Here is a 24,728-nt window from a genome sequence, read left to right as displayed (position 1 = left end):
AAAGTGTCTCACCCTTTACTGTATGGTTAGAAAATCTCTGAAGAGTTGAGTTCTGTTAAAGGAGAGAAAACTATTTGTATAGAAGAGTGTGGGTAGAAGCCTGTTTGTTTGTTTGTTTGTTTGATTTGAGACAGGGTCTTGCCACATTGCGTAGGCTGGTCTTGAACTCCTAGGCTCAAATAATCCTCCTGCCTCGGCCTCCTAAAGTGCCGGGATTACAAGTGTGAGCCACTGTGTCCAGCCGAGGCCTGCATGTTTGAATGGATCAAGAAATGTGATTGTTTAGTGCTGAGGGAGGGTAGGTAGGTTGCAGGGAAAGGCCTGGCTAGGGAAAAGCTCATATGCCTCTAAGTCAAGCAACAAGAAATGTAGAACGTGAAATAAAGATGAAGCCATTCTGAGTCATGCAGACCCTGGGAAATATCTCCTTGTATTTGACAAAAGGGGAAATGGCAGGCATAGCTAATTCTGAAGATGAAAAATGTTCCTGCCTGGGTTACTTGATGAAGAATATTATTAGCAATCAGCAAGTCAAGTGGAAATAATTTGTTTTGTTTTGTTTTCTCCCCTTCTAACTATTGGCATGTTGGTAGAATTAACTTGGCTGGCAGGAGAATGAACCGCCTGTGTCGCTGGGACACAGGAGATTTCTGAGCTGGCAGACTGCACACTCCATGTAAAACCATGACTCTTTCCACCATTCTTGTGTACACGTGTGCCTGAACATTGGTGTCTGCAAAATCTGAGACGTCTGTTTCAGAGAAAAATTGCTGGAAGCCACTGATTTAGAATTTTGATAGGATTTTTTAAAAATCCGTGCTTAAAAAACATGTAATTTAATCAGTGTTGTAGCCCCCCCATCCCCCCACCCCCACCCCGCAGAATAGCCTTTCTTAGGTTTCTTAGGTTGTCTTACGAACCTAAGAAATGTGTAGGTTCAGGGCCCCTAGAGCAGATGTGGAAGTTCTTTCATTAAGGTAGCCTGCGTGAATCATCCCTGTGACTCAAAGCCTGAAGCAGTTTTAGACTGATCTCCTTGGCTGCATTTTTAGAATCTTAGACATTCCAAGCTGAAAGGGATTTGGGGAATTATATAGTCCATCTAATCTCCAGAATTTACAAATGAAGGAACTGAAGTCCAAGGGGAGAAGTGAATTGGCTTGCCCAAGGATATACCTGTCGGCGAAGTGAAGGCTGGAACTTTTGACCTTGTACATTCAGGAATTGTGGCAGAGCCTTTCCTGCTCGTCTTAGGATGTAATGTACTATAGAGAGCCCGCAGCCATCCTCTATGGTCTGGCTTTATTGTCTCTTTTCTCTCTATTTTTTAGTCTCCTTCTACCTTTTCTCAGCATACCTTTCAAGTGGGATGGAAGTTGAAACCCACTCAGCAGAGAATATGAGAAATACATGTGTAATGACACAAAGTTAGGTGTGTTAGCATTATGTGCAGCAAAGGAGGACACGTACCCAAAAGTTGGGAGAAGTGGGAAGAGGCCTCTGAAATATTTGGCCTTGTGTTGAATGAGTCAAAGGAGGGATCAGGGAAGAGGTACCTGCTGGATTAGCTGCTGCCAAGTGCCCATGGCAGCTCAGGAACTTAGACTCTCAGCAGTGTCTGTTCAGGAGATGGGAGGGACAAAGCGCTATCATTGGTAAGAATACAGCAGTTGCTCAGAAAAAAGGACTGTCCATCATACTGCAGCTGCAGAGTGGCCTTGGGTATATAGAAACATTGTTAATGTTCTGTTGGGAGCATCTTAGACTGATTAGCAGCAGAGCTGATTTTCACTCCCAGGGATCTGGGTCTCTCTCTTTCTCGGTTAATGGCACCACCATCCACCCACCCAGCCATCTAAGTCACATCTGGGATCATCCTAGATTCTTTGTTCTATTTCAACTCTAATATATAATCACAAGTTTCTTCCAGTTTTACTTTCTTCTTCTTCTTCTTCTTCTTATTATTATTATTTGGAGATGGAGTCTCGCGCTTTTGCCCAGGCTGGAGTGCAGCAGCGTGGTCTTGGCTCACTGCAACCTCCGCCTCCGGTGTTCAAGTGATCCTCCTGCCTCAGCCTCCTGAATAGCTGGGATTACAGGCACATACCACCAAGGCTGGCTAATTTTTGTGTTTTTTTGTAGAGACAGGGTTTTGTCATGTTGGCCAGGCTGGTCTGGAACTCCTGACCTCAGGTGATCTACCCACCTTGGCCTCCCAAAGTGCTGGGATTACAGGCGTGAGCCACTGCTCCCAGTCAACCTTCTAATTATTTTTAAGTCTGCCCTCTCCATGCTATTATTACTAGTTTCCTGCCCTAGTTCAAACTCCTGTCATCTTTATTCTAGATTATTGTGAAACATATTAACTGGCCTTCCTGCCTGCTGTCTTTCTGGCTTACGTCCATCCTTACATTGATGTCCGTAGTACTCTTTTCAAATTATCAAGCCCTTCAGTAGTTCCTAGTCACTAGAGGATAAAGATTCTTAGCATATCTAGAAAACTCTCCCTGATCAGCTCTCTACTGACTTCTCTAGATTCCATCCTATTTCTCCACTTCCTACTTATGCTTTTCTCCTGCCTCTGTATTGGTTATCTATTGCTGCATAACAAATTTTTAAATGCTATAAATTCCATGACCTCCCAAAATAGTGATATAGGCGTTAAGAAGAGATTATTTTGGCAGATAGTGAGAGTACAGGAGTCCTTGGTAAGGTTTTCCTTTTAATGAAAAGCAGACCCCAAATCATTTTCTTTTCTAACAAAGAGCAGCCTGCCTATAAAATCGAGCTACACACATAGACAAGTAAGCTGGAAGGTTGCACAGGTGAATGCTGGCAGTTGTGCCAGTAGGAAAAGGCTACCTGGGCTAGGCATGTTCAAAATGGCAGCTCCGTCTTCCCTTTTCCTTTCCAACCATGTGTACAGTAGGGAACAGACAGTAATGCTGGCCAAGTGGAAAGCCCATTTGCTTAATAAGGTTAGGGTGAGGTGCCCAGCTTCCCTGCATGCTATGTAAATGTCACACCTGGTCCAGCCAATCTGTGGTCCAATCTGTGTCTATATAAATCAGACACCACCTCCTCAAGCCTGTCTATAAAATCCGGTGCACTCCACGGAGGGCCAGATTTCCCATTCAGATGCCCCTCTCTTGCAAGAGAGAGGTGTTCTCCTTTCTCTTTCTTTTGCCTACTAAACCTCTGCTCCTAAACTCACTCCTTGTGCATGTCCATGTCCTTAATCTTGGCATGAGATGGCGAACCCCAGGTATTTACCCCAGACAGTGATGCCACCTCAATAGGAGAGACAGCAGCACATGAGGGAAGTATAGAGGGATTCATTTAATTAGGAGTTAAAGTCAAGGTTGGAAACTGGTTTGGAGGTTTGCAGTAGTCCAGGCAAGTCACAATAAAGAACTGGATTAGGCCATGAGAGTAGATTTAGAGAGGTGAAGGTGAATTTGAAAAACATCTAGGAGATTCAGTTGGTGATTGATTGGCTGTGGGAATGCAGGGCCAGAGAAAAATGGATAAATCAAGAATACATCCTGGATTTCTGGCTTTAGTACTTGAGTTGATGGGAGTATTTCCAACCAAGATGAAAAATAGGGAAGTAAGGACAGGTTTAGGGAAGGAGATAATAAGTTTAGTTTTTGAGTTCTTCTTAACTGCTTTTGATTTTTGTCAATATAATAAAAGTAATGTTACAATTCTCATGATAAAAAATTTTAGTCTTCTTCTCCCCGCCTCCCCATCCTTCTCTTATCTCTGAGACCTCCTCTCATACTTTTACCTGTCTGTTCTAGCCTTTAATTCCAAATTTCCGAGTAATCTGCCTAATCTATTTCTTGATTTATTGGTTTTAGGGTTACACCTTTTATTTGAGGTATTTTCTATTGACTTATTCAACAAGGTGAGAATTCACCACTTTTACGTACCTTACCTCCTGACTTTCCTACCCTCCAACCTGTCCAAATGGTGATATAATTTTCTCTTTTGCTAAGTCAATATCTAATATTTACCTTATTATGTAAATATGCTCACTGCTGAGCCAAGTAGTATACTATAATTGCAATCCATGTCTTGTACAGTTTTATTTTCTTCATCAACTTAAAAATTGCCTCTTTGGATTGTTCTGTTTCTCTATCACTCTTATAACTTCTGTCCAAACTTGCTGACAGAACTGTAATATCCTTATTGATATGATTTTTTATAAAAACTCATGCAGTAGTCAGTTATAGATGTATTTCTTCCTTGAGGACATCTCATGTGGATCCCCCTCTGTCTTACTGCTCCAATATGCACTGGTTGCTCTTTAAATATAACTGTTATTCTGTGATTTCACTTCCCCTCTTCAGTCCTAGTTCCCCTGTTAGTGGGCTCCCATGTCTTCCTCTTTCTTGGTTTACATCCTTGCTTTGGTGGACCACATTTGCCAGTAGCTTTCTGAGAAGTGGTATATGAGAAACACTAAAAAAAAAAAAAAAAACTGGCTGGTTCCCAAGCTGTATATGAGGTGAAAAAAATTAAATTAAAAATAAAAATAAAAATCTAGCTGGGTGTGGTAGCTCACATCTGTAATAGCAGCACTCTGGGAGGCTAAGGCGGGATGATTGCTTGAGCCCACAAGCTAGAAGCTGAAGTGAGCTGTGATTGCAGCATTGTACTGCCACTGCAGCCTGGGTGACAGAGTGAGACCCTATCTCTAAAAATAATAAATAAAAATAAATAAATAACTCTTATGTATTTCTGAATATTTATTTATTCTCATGATTGATATAGGCTGGGCGTGGTGGCTCACACCTCTAATCCAAGCACTTTGGGAGGCTGAGGTGGGTGGATCACGAAGTCAGGAGTTCGAGACCAGCCTGATCAACATGGTGAAACCCCGTCTCTACTAAAAATACAAAAAAATTAGTTAGGCGTGGTGGCGTGCACCTGTAATCCCAGCTACTCAGGAGGCTGAGGCAGGAGAATAGCTTTAACCTGGGAGGTGGAGGTTGCAGTGAGCCAAGATCGCACCACTGCACTCCAGCCTGGGTGACAGAGCAAGACTCCGTCTCAAAAAAAAAAAAAAAAAATCTAATACAATTTTGGCTTTTGATTCTTTTTATGTGATACCATTCTCTTTCTCTCTTCTTCTCTGGAAAGTTTCTAATAGTCACTTTACTTCTGAAATGTGTTCTTCATCTTTTCATTTCTTGATCTGGGAACTTGATGGTTCCTTTAAATCTGAAAAATCATATCTATACCTCTGCAGATATTTTCGCAGTATTTCTTTGATAATTTCTTACCCTGATTTTTTTTTTTTTTTTTTTTTTTTTTTTTTTTTTTTTTTTGGAGGCAAGGTCTCTCTCTGTCATCTAGGCTGGAGTGCAGTGGTGCGATCATGGCTCACTGGAGCCTTGACCTCCTGGGGCCCAAGTGATCCTCCCACTTCAGCTCCCTAAGTAGCTGGGATCACAGGTGTGTGCCACCATGTCTGGCTAATTTTTTAAACCTTTTTTGTAGAAATGAAATTTCATTATGTTGCCCAGGCTGGTCTCGAACTCCTGGGCTGGAGCTATCCTTCTGCCTTGGTCTCCCAAGGTTCTGGGATTACAGGTATGAGCCACCTGATCTCCCCTGAATTTTATCTGCCATCTTTTTCTGGAACTCCCATTAGTCAGATATTGGTCTTCTGGAACCAATCTTCTAATTTCCTTATCTTTTTTCTTCCTATTTTTTAAAGTTCTATTATCTTTCAATTATATTTTCTGTGAGATTTCTATAACTTAATTGCACTGTCCTTTTATCAAATTCTTAAGATTTCTCAAGATTGTGTTTTTAATTTTCAGAAGCATGTTCTTGTATTTTATTCTGTTGTTTAATGGATGCAATATCTTCTCTTATCTCCTTAAAGACATTTTGGTTTTTGGAGAGTTATTCTGCTTCATACATTGCTATTTCTTGTGAGTTTTTATTTTTGTGCAGTTTCTTTTGGATTTTTTACCAAGTTGGAGGCTTTGCTCAAATACCCAATGGTTCCTTGAAGTCTATTTACATATTAAGTGTGAGAAACTAAATTGCTGGTTGGACACTGTGTTGAAGGGATTTGTCAGCAGTTCACTGGCTCCCTGCAGTTGATTGGTGGATTCAACACGCTTCATTAGAGGATCCTACATGTCATTATGTGTAGGTTCTTTCTCTAAGAGAATGCAGTTGTTGCAAAGAAGAATCCTTCAGTCTCCTGCAGAGGCTGAAGAATGAAGGTATAGAGTCCTTACTGCCCACATTCTTTCTGCTGAGTGTTCAAGGGGCTGGGGTCTGTCAGTGTGTAGAATTTCTGAGTTTTCAGTAGGGTATCTCTTCCCTAACTTTCACTGTTTCTTATATTCCCAAGTCTAGAGTGTCTCTACTGAAAATGTCCAAATAATGAATTTGCTGCAGAATAAGGCTCTCACCTCTCTTTTAGACTGAGGAGGGACTTGAGGATCTAAATGCTGTTATAGACTCATGCCAATTCCTCCATTTTCAGCCCCATACTTTACTTTTGCCTTCTGCAGTAACCAGTACTTACCATTTTTGACCCTTTCTGTAGTTGTATGGTTTGAATTAGCTTGTTTCTCATTTATATTCTGCCTTCATTCTCTGCAAACTATCTGTTCACTTTCCATCTAACAACAAAAATTTGATCTGCCCCATTTACTGTTATCTCTTCTATTTTCTTGGGTATTGGGATTTATAAGTTTAAAAAATGTCTTTACTCTCATTTTAGAGAGGTTTCATGAGGGGACAGAAATAAACAAATGTTTCTGATTCACCACGTTTCAGCAGGATTAAATGCCATTTTGACATGTTGAGTTTCATATACCCATGGGGCATCAGGTAAAAATGTTAGGCAGGCAGTTGGATAGATGAGGCAGAAGCTTTTGAGAGGCACTCTCATTTTGAGTGGTGTCCACAGAAAGTGCTGGTTAAAGTGATGAGACCACTCTTTAGTGTGTGGAAGTGTGATAAGCTGTGGACCAAGGATAGAATCCTAGAAGAATTTTAGAAGATCTGTGAAAACACAAATTACAGAAGGCAAGGCATCGATAAATTTACCAAAGGGGCACTGTCAGCATGTCAGAAAAGTCAATAAAGATAAAGACAGATTTTTCTTTTGAATTTAGAAATATGGAGATTATTAATGATTTTAGCAAGATGATATGCACAGAAGTCAGAATACATTAAGTAAGAAAGAAAACAGCGTTTTTTTGTTTTGTTTTTTTTTTGCCTTCAGAAACTGCTGACAGAAGCAATAATAGAGGGTGTTCAGTGGCTTATGAAGCAGATGAACCAGCCTGTAGGCTTTTTCTGTTGTCTGCACCTTGGATACTATACGTAGTGGATTTTCAAATACCTAATGAGGGAATGCATGCAGTGACTTTGTTGCCCTTGCATTAGCTGTGTGAAGACATTTTGGCTGGTTTGATCTGAGAGGTCATTTCTCATCCTCCACTTTCTCTTTTCAGGGTTGGTGTGAGCAAGCCAGACTGTATGGGGCTTTAAATTCTGGGTATGACTGATGAAGCTGAAACTATTAACCATGTCTTTCTTCAATTGTATATATGATGAAATTTTGCAGGATAATAGAGAGAGTGGAGTGTAGGGGTTACACTAGAATAAAACCTAAATTCCATTTTTGAGGCCTCTGAGGGAGCCCAAAACACAGCACTTTGTCTTTCTTTCCTGAGTTCTGAAAAAATTGAGAAATAAGACAGAAGAGCAAGGCAGGAGGACGGTGAAACATCAGCTTGATTAACGAGGGAGGCTGGGCTGGAATGGCACTTTTCCTTTTGGGCAAATGGGTTTCCTATGACTGATGCCTGGCTGAGCAGACTTGCCCAGCAATCCTCAGATTCACACAGGGTGGAGAGAGAAAAGCACCGCTTCATGTGGGGATGGAGAGTGAGGTGAGCCCAACATGACCAGTTTATCCAAATGTACCCATAAGGTGAACCTTTCTGCCTGACACCCTATCCCTACGAAGGGAACAAGGCAGCAGCAAGGGGCCAGCAGTGTTACAGTGTTGGACTTCCTGGACATTGATAGAGATATCCAGAGCTGGGAAGAAGCAGTGCCCTAAAATACAGGTTGGCTTTCAATACCCAGCACGAGCCTATACCTGATCCTGCTTCGAACCACTCTGACCATCGCTCACCTGGCCCCCACCATGGGCTTCCATCTGCATTGTTTTCTGTTAATGGCCTTTGTAGTCACTGTTCTCCTGCCAGGAACTCTCTTCTTCCTAGACACTGTCTCATGCCCTCAGATCTGCTCAGATGTCCCCTACTCAGGGGGGCCTTCCCTGACCACCTATCTCAAATAGTGCCACTGCTTGACCCCTTTCCTCTCTATTCCATTTATCCTGCTTTGATTTTCTTAAAAGCTCTCGCCTATCTCTCTTCCTCAGTTCATGAAGGCAGATGCTGCCTGTTTTATTCATTGTATGAGCTAAGGATATATTTATTCAGTGAATGAGTGGATGGTCCAGTCAACTTGGAGTCCGTTCCAGCTCAGCTGCTGCCTGGAGTATTATCACTTGCAAAGTGGCCCAGTCAGCATGGGCCTCTATTGAAGTGCTACACTAACTCCTTTCAAGAGTGGAGGTGGGCCAAGGCACAGTGGCTCATGCCTGTAATTCCAGCATTTTGGGAGGCCAAGGCAGGCGAATCACTTGAGCCCAGGAGCTCGAGACCAGCCTGGCCAACATGGCGAAATTCCATTTCTACAAAAAGTACAAAAATTAGCTGGGTGTGGTGGCATGCACCGGTGGTCCCAGCTACTCTGGAGGATGAGGTGGGAGGATCATTTATGCCTCAGGAGGCGGAAATTGCTGTGAGCCAAGATTGTGGGTGACAGAGTGAGACCGTGTCTCAAAAAAACAAAACAAAACAAAACAAAAACAAAGAGTGGAGGTGAAGCTTGAATGAGACAACATATGGAAAAGAGCTGAGAGATGTACTAGAATCATGGAAGCGAGTCCTATAGAGTGGTTACTGCTACAAATAGTAGTCGCTCTTTTAGAATCAGGGAGAAGTTTCTTGTCACTTCAGGGAGTGGTGGTTAAACTGATGACATTGCCACATTTACTAGGATTATCCTCATATTAAATGTTCTCATTCATTGTTCCCAATCTTAGCCTTGTATTTGCCACCCTGTGTATCCTAATGTTTTTATCTGAAAATTCTAATTATAGTAGGCAATAGAAAGGAGGCAATTCTTTTTTTTTTTAATTTTGTTTATTTTTATTTTTTGAGACGGAGTCTCACTCTGTTGCCCAGGCTGGAGTGCAGTGATGCGATCTCGGCTCACTGCAAGCTCCGCCTCCCGGGTTCACACCATTCAAAAGGAGGCAATTCTAAAGAAGAACAGAGCTACACTGACTTGAGCAAAACTAACAAAAATTTCTTAGTGGAAGACACTGACTTTGCCATGAGATTTTAATGTCCTAAAGAGTAGAGAGCTTCACTTACCCCAAAAAGTAATTTTTGAAACTGAAAGAAGTACACTAGAAATCCATTATGAAGCAATCTGTGGACCTGTGATTTTCACTTCTTTACAGATAAATATGCCTTTCAATCATCTGCAATTTCAGTACCTATAAATCCTGCAAATGGACAAAACAATTCAGTTTATTCAGAATTCCGTTTTTATCAACAGTTGCATTGAGGCAGATTTTGTTATATTCTGTCGTTTATATCGTGGTATATGGAAAATACGTGGACTTTGACATCACCTAGATATGGCTTCAGGTTCCAGCTTTGCAACTCAATAGCTGAGGGGGCATGAGAAAATTATTTAACCTGGGACTGAGTTTACTCATATGGATATGTCTTATATAAAGCTCTGGCCTTAGGGCTTGTCTAAGAATAGTGTCACAGTCAAGAAAAGGTGTGCTGTCTGTTAGTGAACGGCTATGAGATGTTCTGTAACAAGGGAGCCCATTTAATTGTATTTAACCCAGACTTTCCCAAATGTTTTTCCTTATAAAATCTGTTAATATAGACAGATAAAATCTGTCTATATTATAAAATCTGTTAATATAATACAGAATTGGTATTCCATAAAGGACCCTGTGGGAAATCCTGGCTTGCATAATGCCAGACATATTTGATGTAAGAAATCAATTTTGCTTCCCTTTTCCAGCTTAGTGTTGGCCAGTCAGAATTTTCACTGGACGCCTACCAGGCAACTTAAAGTAGAACTCTTGGGGTTTTGTGCCTTCACACCCTCCATCCCAACTCCTTCCATAGTCTTCCTGATCTCCAATCATGGCCCCACTATTCATGTATTAGTTTCCTAGGGATGCTGTAACAAAACACCACCATCTGGGTAACTGAACAGAAATTTATCATCTCACAGTTCTGAATGCTAGAGTCCAAAATTAATGTGTCAGCAGGACCATGCTCCTCCTGAAACCTGTAGGCTACGATCTTCCCTGCGTCTTCTAGCTGTTGATGTTTACCAGCAATCCTGGGCTTCTTGGCTTGTAGATACATCACTTAGTGTCTGCCTCTTCGTCACATGGCATTCTCCTCTAAAGTTCCCTCCTCTTATTATAAGGACACGAGTTATATTGGATGAAAGCCCTGCCCTAATCCAACTCCAGCATAATCTCATTGTAGCTAATTATTAGGTTGGTGTAAAGTTACTTTTAATTAAAAGTAGTGTGGCTCACGCCTGTAATCCCAGCACTTTGGGAGGCCGAGGTGGGCAGATCACAAGGTCAGGAGATCGAGACCATCCTGGCCAACATGGTGAAACCCCACCTCTACTAAAATGCAAAAAATTACCCGGGAGTGGTAGCACACACCTGTAGCCCCAGCTACTTGGGAGGCTGAGGCAGGGGAATTGCTTGAACCCGGGAGGCAGAGGTTGCATGAGCTGCGATCGTGCCACTGCACTCCACCCTGGCGACCGAGCGAGACTCGTCTCAAAAAAAAAAAAAAAGTAATAGCAAAAACCACGATTACTTTTGCATCAACCTTACTACGTCTGCAAAGACCCTATTTTCAAATAAGGTCATATTCTGAGGTACTAGGAGATAGAACTTCAAAATATCTTCAGCTCAGCACATAACAATTCATGCAGTTACTCTGGGCAGAAAACAGGTGCCATCCTTGTACTTCTTTTCTTTCCCTCAGCCATTATGTCTGGTCTATGAGCAAATATTCGTGGATCTGCCTTCACAATGTAGCTGACCATTTCTCATTACCTCCCCTGCTACTCCTTGACCCCAGCCTTTGTCATATCTCCTGGGTTATAACAATGGCCTCTTATTAGGTATCCTGGCTCCATCCTGATTCTCCTTAAGCCTACTTGTTAGATAGCAACCAGAGCAATCATGTCACAGTGTAAATCAGATGATATTCCTCCCTTGCTCTAAACTCTCCAGTGGTCTCCCATTATCATTAGAATAAAATGCTAACACAGATGAAGGAAGATAAGACTCTGGGAGCTCTGCTTTATCTGTCTCTCCAGCCTCATTGTGTACCACTCCCTCCCCTATTGACTGTGCCCACCAACCCACAGTAAGCACCTTGTTTGCACTGCAGCGCTTTTGTACTGTTTCCTCAAGGCTGGCTCCCTCTCAGTCTCAGATCATCTACCCAGAGATGTGTTTCCCACTCATTGTTAGCTGAAACACTTGCACCCCATCTGGCAGAGAGCAGAGAAAGTTTTTTTCTTTTTAAAAAATTTTTTTTTTTTTTTTTTTGAGACAGAGTCTTACTCTGTTGCCCAGGCTGGAGTGCAGTGGTGCAATCTCAGCTCATGCAACCTCCACCTCCTGGGTTCAAGCGATTCCCCTGCCTCAACCTCATGAGTAGCTGGGATTACAGGCATGTGCCACCATGCCTGGCTAATTTTTGTATTTTTAATAGAGACAGGGTTTCACCGTGTTGGCCAGGCTGATCTTAAACTCTTGACCTCAAGCGATCTGCCTGCCTTGGCCTCCCAAAGTGCTGGGATTACAGGCATAAGCCATCATGCCGGGCCCAGAGAGAGTTTTGTCACCACTCATGAAGCGAAGCACTCAGGAAACAAAAGGAGAGGAACAGGAATGAGATAGCTGTCCCTGGGAGGGAAAGGATCGATAACTAATGGGTATCCCCAAATCAGATTTACATGAGTCACAATCCAAACAAATGATTTTCTTCTGCTAATCTGAATTTGGAAAGGAAATCCCTACCTAGAAGAAGAGATCCGAGAGAGCTGATCTTGGTTTAAAAAAAAAAAAAAAACAAAACTTTTACTTTTTGTTGTTTTTTTATTGGTTGTCCCAGGATCTCATCTGCAGGTTCTGGAACTAGTGGGGTGTCACAGCCACCCCATGTTGGCTGCCAGAAACTGTAAGGGGAGAAAAAGAATATCTTTTCCTCATCCATCACAAGGTTCATGTCTGAGCCCCTATAACAAATAAAAAGAAAAAAAAAACAGATTAAATGGGAAAAGTATAAAAGTTGTATTTAATGTAAGTTTTCAGTGACACAGAAACCTTCAGAAAATGAAGCCCCAAGGACCCAGGGAAAACCATGTGTGTTTAGGGACAGTTGTGCAGAAGTGTAATTGGAGGACAAAAGAGTGTGATCTAATAGTAATAAACTGGGGAACTCAGCGAGGCCTATTTGTTCAGATTCTTTTCAGCCTCGGTGTGACATTCCTTCCCTCTGGGTATAGGGCAGGACCCCTCTGGAATGAGGGTCTTATGACCTACTTTCAGGGGAAGTAGGTCAGAGAATTCTTTCATGGCCAGCTCTCAGGAGAAAAAGGTGGGAAAAGGTCAGAGAGCAGCCTTCCTGCTTCTGCTGTTTTTTCAATTTCCTGCTGTTTAAAATACTCACTGTGCCAAGGTGCCATTATTTTGGGGTATCATGTTGTGAGCCCCGACACCTCAGTTCCTTGCTTTACCACTTACTAACTGTGAACCTGAGCAAATCGCTTAGATTCTCTGAGGATCAGTATCTCGTCTATAAAATGAGATGACAAGGTAAGGTTTTTTGTAACCCTTACCTTCCTGGTTAGAAATAAAAAATATAAAGCAATCAGCACAGTTTTTTGTACACAGTAAGTGTTCAGTAATTGGTAGCTATTAACTGGTATCATTATCATGATGGTGCCTTTAGTCACAGGCATGGCCCTTCTATTTCAAAACTGTTGAAGAACATGTTGGGATAATGTTTACATTTTACTTTCCACCACATGCCCACTTAAATTTCCCTTCTGGTTGGAGTGGGATTTCAAGGTAAAGCTCTAGACTGTAGTGTCAGATTATATTATTTTCTCCTCTTCCTGATTTTTCTCATTCTCTCCCTGCCACACACCTCTAGTTTCCTTTTCCTGCACATCCAAGGATATGGTGGCAGAGGTAGGGATGACTAATTCGTTAGAGAGATTAGACATCACTGTCTGATGCCAGAGAGGAACCTGTGAAAAGGAGATAGGCGTGTCTCAGTGCCACTTCAGCAAAAGGTTGCCCTTTACCTTGCATGCCATGACTGTGTCCTCCCTGGGAAAAGAGTACTTCAAGAGTGTTGTCCAGGGTGTCAACATAGTGAGACTCTGTCCCTTAAATAAATAAATAAATAAACTCCTGGGCTCAAGGGATCCTCCCGCCTTGGCCTCCCAAAGTGCCAGGATTACAGGCATGAGCCAATGTGCCGGGCAATAACTATTTTAATTGCAGCTACAATGGTTATTATATGAAAGATATGTATCCTTTGATTGGAGTAATCGATAGTGTAAAGTGGGGAAGTGGAAACGAGTGAAGGGGAGAATATAAGGCTGGTTTAAATACCTGCTCTTTGTTTGTTTGTCCTCATCCTGCAGGTTTTGTTTTTGATTCTTTTTTCTTTGGCAAAACACACACCTCCAGTGGCATTTGCAGGTTTCTTTTCTTGAGGTCTTGCAAATCTGATTATGCTACTGGTTGATCAGGTAGGGGAGAACTGGCCAGGATTTTCCCTTTTTGTCTCTTCTGAATGTCAGGTCGATTGGAATTGGAGTGTGAGCTAATGGAAAATAGCATCTAGCTCATTTTACCAATAATGAAGATGAGCCCAGTATGTGCAGGTAAATGTTTAACAATTGGCAGTCTGAGAAAAAGAAGGCCTGATTTCTGGTGTTTGCTGGTTACTGTGGTATAAATACTCCTACCATAGTTGATTTCAAGCTACCAACGAGATTACTGAACACATAGTTGGAAAAAGATGCCCAGAAGCAAATCATCATATGTGTAATCTGTCTACCACACAGATACAAAAAATATAACTCTAGATCACAGATAATAGTAAAATGTAGTAAAATCATTAGGAAATGATAAGTTTTGAGTACTTTGAACATGTGTTTTAAAATGTAACTTCTTCAATAACAGTTTAATTGTTAATGGTGGCTCTGTTGAACAACTGACTCTCAACATTCCTGAAAATTTAACCATCAGCTCTCTTGCGCTGGCTTGAGCACATCAGGTGGGACCCAGAGAAGTTACTGTCTTACCAAGGTCCTCGGATGAGTCATGGCAGGACCTGGGTTATTACAGAGTTGTTTCTAAAAACCAGACTACTCTAGACAGATTTACTTATCAACGTTTCTTTTTATTCATTTGTTTATTTATTTACTCCATCCTTTAACAATCCATAAAAGGGATTTAGGACTATTACAGGCTGTTATTATCTATTGAGACAGTAAGAGTCAGAATATTTGAATATATCTGGAATAAAGGTGGGAGAGTAGGCCGGGGGCGGTGGCTCACGCCTGTAATCCCAGCACTTTGAGAGGCCGAGGCGGGTGGATCACCTGAGATCAGGAACCTGAGGTCAGCCTGGCCAATGTGGTGAAACCCCGCGTCTACTAAAAATACAAAAATTAGCTAGGTGTAGTGGTGGGTGCCTGTAATCCCAGCTACACGGGGGGCTGAGGCAAGAGAATCGCTTGAACCGAGGAGGCGGAGGTTGTAGTGAGCTGAGATCGCACCACTGCACTCCAGTCTGGGTGACAGAGCGAGACTCTGTCTCAAAAAAAAAAAAAAAAAAGATTGGACAGTGGAAAGCAGATGAGATTTAGAGCCATAAGTAAATTCTGGCTTTGAGTCTTGGCCTTGTCATCTTGATCAAGTCAGTTACTCCCTGGTAAAAGTTTTCTAATCTGAAGATGAAGGAACTGGACCACATGAACATTTAATATCTTGTAGGTCTAAAATATGGTTCCTTATTTAGATTCATCAATTCAATAATATTTGCTTAGTACCAACTATATGCACTCTCATTATGAACTGTACTCCAGGCAGAATGAAATACAGATATGATAATAAATATTATTATAATAGCATCTCACATTTATGCAGAGCCTTCTGATTTGCCGAAGAGAAAATTTACTTTGAGTCTCTGGGATTCTGTGACTTTAGGAGATCAGGACATATCTTAACAGAATGTTAGAGAAAGAAGAAGCTATTCTAGAAGTACAAATAGAACCTTATTCCTAGGAAACAGAAGAGGTCATACCCAGGTAGTAATAAGGAAAAAGGAATAAGCACTTTTTCTGCCATGTCTAGCAGTTGCTTCACTTTGTTTTTTTAAAAAAGCAACAAAATTACTTTTTTTCTGAGTATAAAATTTTTGTAGAAAATTTAGAAATTAAGAAGTATTAAATAAGGAAAAAACCATATATCCAATCTAATATCCTGCTTTTCTTTACCTAATAATATTTTATTATATTTTTCAAAACATTCTTAGTAGAATCATTTTAATTGCTGTATGTATAATAATTTTATCTTTTTGGTATATAGTAACTTATCTGATGTCTTACTGTTGGAAATTTTATTTATTGACAATTTTTATTATTCTAAAGAAGACTGTGCATAAATAGCTTTGTTCCATATCAAAAATCATACATTGGACACATGATTTTCAACTTTAATATTTAAGGTTTAGTAAGACAATTTTAGCAAATTATATACTTTTGACCTTTAGAGTCTTTGATTCTGTTGATATGGTTTTGTATTTCCCCAGATGTTATTCTGTTTCTAAACATTTATTAAGAAGAACATTTTGTTTGAATTCTTCAATATGATATGTTTGAACTGGAAATAGCACCACTGTTTTCATATTATTTCAAGTAGGTATGATAAAGTGTAGGGTTAACAGTTTTCTTTTTCACCTTTCTGTGGGAGATATCCTCTGTCTAGTATAAGATTTGTTGGTTTAGAAATTGCTCAATAAATGTTCAATAAATAAAAGGACTCATGCTAATTTAGGATAAGCAAAAACATATGAGAGGGTGTTTAAAAAACCCACTTCTCCATTTATGATAATAGCTTTCATTCTCATAAGGAGAGATAACAGCTAAGCACAGTTCAGGAATTCTGACTGTTGAATGAGAACTGTAAAATGAAGTATGTCGGTGCTTTAATTCACTTGCATGGGAAACCATGACTCAGATAGTTATTTGATTAAATGTTAATGAGATCTACTAAATTGACCCAATTCTTACTTTTATGTATTAGATTTATATCAATTAAAACAGGACCAGTTTTACCTGTTTTCCTTTTTTAACATCTTTGAGTCAACATCTGCTTACAAGGGAAGTGCTGTAACTACCCTGGTTATTTAAATATTAATGGCTTCCATTAAAGGGAGCTAGGGATTGGCAGCAGGAAGATTGAGAAATTAGATGGCATGATTGGTTTCTTGTTTCTGTCCCCAGGAAAAAAAAAAAAAACCTCTTACTGGAAGAGCTTCTTCCATTATTTTTTTTTAATATTGCATATATATATATATATATATATATTTTTTTTTCTGAACCAGTTAGAGAGTAAGATTGTTGATTTCGGGCATCCCTTGAAAGTAGCTGTGCTATAAAAGCATCAGTGTAAACAAGTTCATGTAATTTAAAAAAATGTTTTCACAGTGCCATAGAGGTCATTACCCTGGGGCTTCTTGGGAACCTAATTTCAGTTGCTAAATTCATTTTGTTCTTTATTATAGTCAGTAATAGGCAAAAGCATTTTTTAGCTCCATCCTGGATTTGGTTGGCCTTATTTACATTAAGTGTGGGGAATTCTAGTAAGTTAACCCTGAGAGACATGACAAGGGTTATATATTCAATCACATTATAATTATAAACCTTTATCTTACTGGGGAAATGTGCCTGAAAAGCTTTTAAAATTTGCTATAACCAATATTTTCATGTTATGCCAAATTGGGTTGTAATAAGCATGTCGTTAAAAGATTTTTACACGTTTTGTATTTTTAAGATGTTCTAATGGCTTGGCATTTTAAAGCACTGAACAAAAGCAGGCATTATATTTGCATAATTGTATATCTCTTTTTGCATCCAGAAATGTGAATGTGTGGAGTACCCTTTCATTTCATGTATTTGATTTAGAATTTACAGCTAAGAACATAGATCGTGCTTAAATAGCAGGAGTGCAGAGTCATGTAACGGCCCTGGTGTGCTTGTCATAATTCCCTACTTAGCAAGGTCAGGATTAGGGTGAGACAAGAGAGGCACTACCTCAGGTGTAAAACTTAAGAAAGTGTCAAAAAAAATTCAAGACTAGTAATATTTTAATGTAATAGTTAAAAAACTGTATAATACAGAGAAAAATTAATGATAATAAAAATGGTCAACATTTTAGATCAAGATGAGATCTGACCCTGCATCTGTACCTCCCTCGCTTCTCCCTAGTCCTGGCCTTGAGTGGAGTCAAGTCCTGGTTTCTCTTCTTTCATGTCCTTGCATGAGACACTCTTTTGATTCAAGTTTTCCTTACCTGAATTTGGTGACAATAATCCTCACTTTCCTGGTGACAAGGATTTTTTCCTTGGCCAAATTTTAGTCAGGCTTCTGAATCTTCTGCTAGGCCTGTTTGTGCACTTCCTTGTAAAATCCAGTTTTAGCAAAGGACACTGGCTAAGTCGTTTTACCAAGAACCAGCAACATCAACATCCGATCGCCTCAATGTCTGACCAGGTTTCTCATCCTGCACAATCCCCCAGGTGATGTCTGATCATCCTAGCCTGTCTTCAGTGAGAATCCTGTTAGGTTTAGCTAGATCCACCTTACCCCAATGCTTCCTTTGAGTAATTTTCCATCCACTGACCCCCACACTGCTCCTTGGCTATAAATTCCCACTGGCCCGTGCTGCATTTGGAGTTGAGCCCAATCTCTCTTCCTTGCTGCAAGACTGTTGACTGCAAGGTCCCTGTGCCTGTCATTATCCTGATAAAGTCTTTGTCTCCATGCTTTAACAAATACCATTCAGTCATTTTTCTGTAACACTGGTGGAATTAGGAGATTCAAATCATCTACAAATACATGGGAAAGCCCACTATAAATATAATTTACATATTGATGTTCAAGTAAATAATTATACAGTTTTATGCCATTATTATTATAATCTCAGATGAATATTCTAAGCAAACATCAGATCTGAAGATCTTTGGAAAGCTTTGTGCTAATGGTTTGGGGCCTAATGTCTTTAATTTACTTATCAGCTAGCAATAAGGGGAGGAACCTAAGGGTAGTTGTAGGACCCTCCCCCCTTTCTTTCTTCCTTCCTGTTTTTGTTTTTGTTGTTGTTGTTCTTTGATACAAACTGGGGCTTTATAAGAGATAGAGAACATAACCAGAAATCCATTGCTTCTTTGAAATTTCCCTGAAAGGTGTGCATGGATGCCTGAGGTCTCACCTTTGCTTAAGCTGTTTCCACCCACCCATGATGCCTTTCCCATTTCTCCCACCTGTCTGAGAACCATTCACCTTTTATCCATATCCAACTTGGATAAGGCCTTTCTATGATCTTTCGGCCTGAAATGTGCTCTCAATCCTCTGCCCTTCTGTGGTGGCATAATGGTTTCTACCACCCATTTATGGTCAGTTACAGAGTTCTTGTTGTTCTGAGTCTTTATCTAATCCTCCATTGAATTTACTTTCCAAACTGCATTTTAAAAAATGTCAATGGTTCACTCCTATAATCCCAGCACTTTGGGAGGCTGAGGTGGGAGGATTGCTTGAGCTCAGGAGGTCAAGGCAGCAGTGAGCCGTGACTGTGCTACTGTACTCTAGCTTGAGCAACAGAGCAAGACTCTGTTTAAAAAAAAAAAAATCAGTAATTGAAAAATTACTGACATTGTAAATCCCTTGAAGAGTCTCCCATTAGCCTTTGAATTTAAGAGTGAGCAGGGATTGGGTGTGCTTATTTATGGTGCTATCCAAGGTCCTTGCAGAGGGCCTTTACACACAATATTTTTTTTAAGTGAATAAATGAATTTCTTGCATGTAAAAGGGCCAGGTAAATATTTACTCTTATGATTCATTTTTGGAATGCTGTTTTTATCCTAGACCCTGAGAGATGGTTGGTGCCATGTGGAAGGTGATTGTTTTGCTGGTCCTGTTGATGCCTGGCCCCTGTGATGGGCTGTTTCGCTCCCTATACAGAAGTGTTTCCATGCCACCTGAGGGAGACTCAGGACAGCCATTATTTCTCACCCCTTACATTGAAGCTGGGAAGATCCAAAAAGGTAAGTAAGTTTAATTAAATCAGAAAACCACTGGCATGAGTTCAACAGTTTCTCTTTTTTTTTTTTTTTTTTTTTTTGAGACGAAGTCTCGCCTGTCACTAGGCTGGAGGGCAGTGGTGCGATCTCAGCTCACTGCAACCTCTGCCTCCCGGGTTCAAGCAATTCTCCTGCCTCAGCCTCCCAAGTAGCTGGGATTATAGGCACAAGCCACCATGCCCAGATAATTTTTGTATTTTTAGTAGAGAGGGGGTTTCACCATGTTGGCCAGGATGGTCTCGATCTCTTGACCTCGTGATTCGCCCACCTGAGCCTCCCAAAGTGCTGGGATTACAGCTGTGAGCCACCGCACCTGGCCAATAGTTTTTCTTAAAACAAGTAACCCATAGGATGCAAAATATATTTCAGTATTTTTACTCAGTTGTTTTATTTCAAATATATATATATATATTGTTTGTTTGTTTGAGACAGAGTCTTGCTCTGTTGCCCAAGCTGGAGTGCGGTGGCGCGATCTCTGCTCACTGCAACCTCTGCCTCCTGGGCTCAAGCGATTCTCCTGCTTCAGCCTCCTGAGTAGCTGGGATTACAGGTGCCCACCACCATGCCTGGCTAATTTTTGTATTTTTAGTAGAGATGGGGTTTCACCATGTTGGCCAGGCTAGTTTTGAACTCCTAACCTTTGGTGATCCGCCCTCCTCAGCCTTCAAAAGTGCTGGGATTATAGGCATGAGCCACCGTACCCGGCCTATGTCAAATATTAATGACTTGATGTCATATGTTGTCTGAGTTTTTAGCTAAAATGAGAATTAGCCAGGGTTGAATTACCTGCGTGGTTGAGTTGCAGCATTTTATTTATAAGACTAGTAGAGTGCCTGTCCCCCAGTGGTCACTTAATGCTAATACTATCTTTAAAACTTACTATGAGTCAATCACTGGTTCCAAGCTTTCTGCATGAACTTATTTAAACATCTCAACATCCCTGGGAGGTGGACCCATTTTACACATGTGAAACCAAGGCAGAAAGAGATTGAGCTACTAGCCAGAGTTCATGCAGATATCAGCTGGTGTGTAGGCTTCATACTCAGACAGCCTCACTGCAGCCTCCCTGCTGTGCCCCGTTATCCAGCAAGTCTGGGCCTTAGTTTTCTCATTAAGATAAGATGTAGCTTTAACAACTTACCCAACTTGCAGAGATGTTATGAAAATCCAATGAAATAAGGCACGTGAAAATTTTTTGTACTCTATAAATTGTTCTCCAAATATGAGTGTTTGCAAATGGCTTTATTTAGAGATTGCGGGTTTTTCTATTGTTATTACTAATAGGAAAAAAGGTATCACTTAGTGTTATCAGAGACTAAAATTTATGACCTACATCTGCTCTTTTTTTTTTTTTTTCGAGACAGAATCTTGCTCTGTCGCCAGGCTGGAGTGCAGTGGTGCAGCCTCGGCTCACTGCACTCTCCACCTCCTGCGTTCAAGCGATTCTCCTGCCTCAGCCTCCTGAGTAGCTGGAACTACAGGCATGCGCTACCATGCCCGGCTAATTTTTATATTTTTAGTAGAGATGGGGTTTTGCCTTGTTGGCCAAGCTTGTCTCAAACTCCTGACCTCAAGTCATCCGCCTGCCTCGGCCTCGCAAAGTGCTGGGATTATAGGCGTGAGCCACCGCCCCCAGCCCTGTATCTGCTCTTAATGCTTCTTTGTGCTTAATCACTGTGCGAGTAAATGATTTCAACTTTCTGGACTTCAGTAGGTTCCTGAGCTATAAAACAGTAGACAGGTAGCTATTCTGAGGAGCTGTTTGCAAAGAGCAGCAGAAAAATGGGGTAGTGGCTGGAGGGAGCACTGGGGTCCAGGAAGGGTCTTTAACAGAATAGGAGAGAATGTTTGTTTGCTGATGGAAATGATGAGTGGGGAATTGGTTTGGTTTGGGGAACCATTGTTGGAGACTGTGTTTAAGAAGGTGAGAGACAGGGATCTGGCACACAGGGGCCCCAAGGTTGTCCCTTGTCACAGGTGGGAAGGCAGAGATGGTGCCTGTGAAGCTGGCAGGTTGGCAGATGTGATGGGAATGAAGAAGAACACTGGAAATTTTAGACAAATGGTCATTTTAAAGATCAAAAGCAAATCTAAATACTCTATAAAGAAGTTTAAAATAAAGCAAATTTTATTCGTTCAAAGTATTCTCACAGCCAATAGGATGTCATTGTTTTTTGGTTTTCGTTTTACACGAAGACATTCTTGTATTTTAAGGGTATGTGTAAGTGCTGTTCATATGTCTTTTTCTGTAATACACATTGGCTTCAAGTTTCACTGTCTCTTTTCTAAGGAGAGATGAAAAACTTTGATAATGTATTTAGTGTATTTTAAAAAGGACTGATTTTTACCTCACAAGAGAAGTCATGGGAAGATGGCTGCCCCACCGTATGGGCTGATACCATTAAGATGCTTGTGAAGAGGCAAAGTGTCGTTAACTCAAACCCTCCAAATTGGATTACATGCACGTATTTCAGCTTCCTTAACAAGTGGATTCTGATGGCTTAGATTTATGTTCATTAACAGTGAATCAAAGCAAACCATTTAATGTAGGGATGAAAAGGAGATAAGTAATTGTTATAACCAAATTCTACCAATCCACATATGAGGAAATTGAGACTGAAATACTTTACCCGAGTTGCCCAACGGGATGTGTGCAATAGAGTTGGGTAGCAGAGATGGGTTTAGGACCCAAATCTTCTGACTTCTGCTCTGTGATTTGCCTACTATAATTTAGTTCTGTTTGTTTCAGAAGCTTCTAAAGTGTTCTTCTAAAGTGACCAGATGCATACACACAAAACAATTAAGGAATTAGGCAGTGCATACTAAAGTACTAAAGTATTACATTTAAAGTAAGTGCACTGGAGATTCGGAGGAGGAACCTATCCCTGTCGGTTGGCATAATCGAGGGAGAAAATACTAGAGCTGTCGTAGTTGTAAAAATAATAAGTAGCTAACATTTAGTCATTATATCCCTAGTACCTAGCATATACCTATACATAATAGGTGTGTATAAATATGTATGGAATTTAAATTTGGGTACCAACCATGTGCCAGGCATTGTGCTTTACATCCATTAGCTCATTTAGTTCTCAGAGCAACCCTAATGAAGAATCCATAAGCGTTGTTCCCATTTTACAAATGAGAACGCTGAGGCCCGGAGAAATCAAATATCTTGCCTAGGGCCATAAAACTAGTAAGTGGCAGAGCTTGAATTAAAACCTATACTGGCCAACCCCAGGGCCCATGGTATGAACCACTATGCTATATGAGCAGCTCTGAATTAAACCCTATACTGGCCAACCCCAGAGCCCATGATATGAACCACTATGCTGTTATGACCAGCTCTGGACTTCAGAGTGTCGGGTAAGATTTACGTAAATAGCGAAAGGTCTGTGCGTACCAAATGAGAGAAACAGCTTAAACAAAGGCATTAAGTGAAAGTGACCATGGTGTTTCTGTATCATACATCTGGTGGAACCAAGTAAAAAGAATACAGAGAAATCCATCTGAGAGACTACTGACATCCCTCCTGTTCTTGTCTTTCTTGCCTATGAGCATTTCTCAGTTATGGGTATTAGCAGCAGCCAAGAAAGATTCCAAGGGAGGTAGTTTTATCTTCCACCCTCCCATGTCAAGATTGGTAGATCTTCATCTGATGATTGACAACATTTAAAATATTAAATCTGTGTATAATATCACTTCCTGAAGTTATGTTACACAGTCAAATTCTTTGAACAGAATTTTAAGTGGCTGATTCAAAATCTGGTACATCTGGGTATTCAAATGTAGCCCTGACAACATAATTAAGGATAATTTTATTCATCCGCTTTGCTGAAAGTTCAGGAAGCTCTGGACAGATGGTCAGCTCACTCCCCTAAATCCCTTTTGTTTATCGAGTCTGTCAAAACCCTAGGAATGTGAGTCTTATTATTGCAATGGAACATTTTCGAGATAAACAGTAGCTCACAAAAAAACAAGGGAAATTTTTATTTTTTAAATCCTCAATTAGCTGGCTTAGTTTTATGTAATTGTAATTGCATGTTTACTTTCTCTGAAGCTAGAATAAATCTTTACTCCCTGAAACAAAATGAATGTAGGAGGCACATTTTAGCTTGTTTATAAACACTGCATTTTCACACTTTAAAGACTATTTTACTGGTAGGTCCTAATTTATTGTTACTTATGATCTGGTAATGTCTGTCCACACTGGTGATAACTTGAGTGTTTGTGAATCTGACATGCATGCTGATTAGCTGGTTCAAGCCCTTTCTTGGTCACATTCCAATGTTTTTGAAAGTGTTAATATCACAAACACTGGTTGCAGCAGTAAAAAACAAGGAGGAAGTAAAATCACTTCAAAGAAACCTTTTCCTTTTTAAAACTGTTCGAAACATTTGTACTGTGAGTCATGGTGCCGGAAAGATAGAAACTCCACCATCTTGGGAGTTTGTTTTCCACATTCCATTAATAGAAGGATGCACAGGACATTTGAAAATATAAAAAGTCATTTTAGTTGATGACATTTTTAATTATTTTACTGGGATTTAGTTAGTGGAAATTTAAAATTTGAAACAGGGCAAAACTTTTTTTATGGGCTCGAGAAAAGTTCTAAATTTCTTAAGATCTTTTAGCAAGGTCTGCCTTAGGAGGTTTTTGTAGAAATAAGCTAATCTTAGTGCATTGTCAGTAGGGCTTGTTTTAGTTCATTCATTTATTGACTTGTTCATCCATTCATTTGTTAACATTCATTCATTAAAAAGTATTTATTGAATGTCTTAGGTGTGTAAATCAGCATGCTGAGTCCCAAGGTATGCAAAGTTAAATAAGACAAATTCCCCACTTTCCAACCTCCTGACCTAGGAGGGAAGTTCTGAAATATACTCAAGTAAAAGGTAGTAGAGAAGCTACTTTGGCATCCTCGGGAAGGGAGGGATGTGTGAACATCTGAATCATTTGAGAGCAGTCCGTGGACCCTGTGTGGTGCTGGTCTTGGGAGAGATAGATTGATTCAATCATCCTCTCCTCTGTTCCATTCCCTCCAGCTCCTTTCTATTATATATTTTCTTTTTTTCTCATTATACTTTGACCTTTCTCATTTTTCTGTGTCATCTTTCTCGAATCCTCTTCTTCCCATTTACCTCTCTGTGGTCC

At 40.4% G+C, this 24,728-nt stretch overlaps 1 protein-coding gene and 1 long non-coding RNA gene across 5 annotated transcripts in view; one reads left to right on the top strand and one right to left on the bottom strand.

Annotated features, from left to right (window-relative positions):
* The window catches only part of CPVL (carboxypeptidase vitellogenic like), a 203,573-nt gene that overhangs the window by 55,030 nt on the left and 123,815 nt on the right, over positions 1-24,728 (top strand). For all 4 annotated transcript variants that reach the window (XM_019031138.4, XM_004045233.5, XM_031012685.3 and 1 more), the window contains one exon: positions 19,363-19,541. In XM_019031138.4, coding sequence (XP_018886683.1) covers positions 19,373-19,541 — 169 coding nt within the window. In that variant the 5' untranslated portion in view covers positions 19,363-19,372. The remainder of the gene's footprint in view (positions 1-19,362; positions 19,542-24,728) is intronic.
* LOC109027772 (uncharacterized) lies at positions 12,285-15,457 on the bottom strand. Its single transcript, XR_004070921.3, has 3 exons — positions 15,355-15,457; positions 13,820-14,033; positions 12,285-12,432 (listed from the first exon to the last, which is right to left on the bottom strand). It is a non-coding gene; the product is annotated as an uncharacterized lncRNA (long non-coding RNA).

This window comes from Gorilla gorilla, chromosome 6 (genome assembly GCF_029281585.2).
Source record: "Gorilla gorilla gorilla isolate KB3781 chromosome 6, NHGRI_mGorGor1-v2.1_pri, whole genome shotgun sequence".
Taxonomy (NCBI): domain Eukaryota; kingdom Metazoa; phylum Chordata; class Mammalia; order Primates; family Hominidae; genus Gorilla; species Gorilla gorilla.
This window is presented reverse-complemented; position numbering and strand designations above follow the sequence as displayed.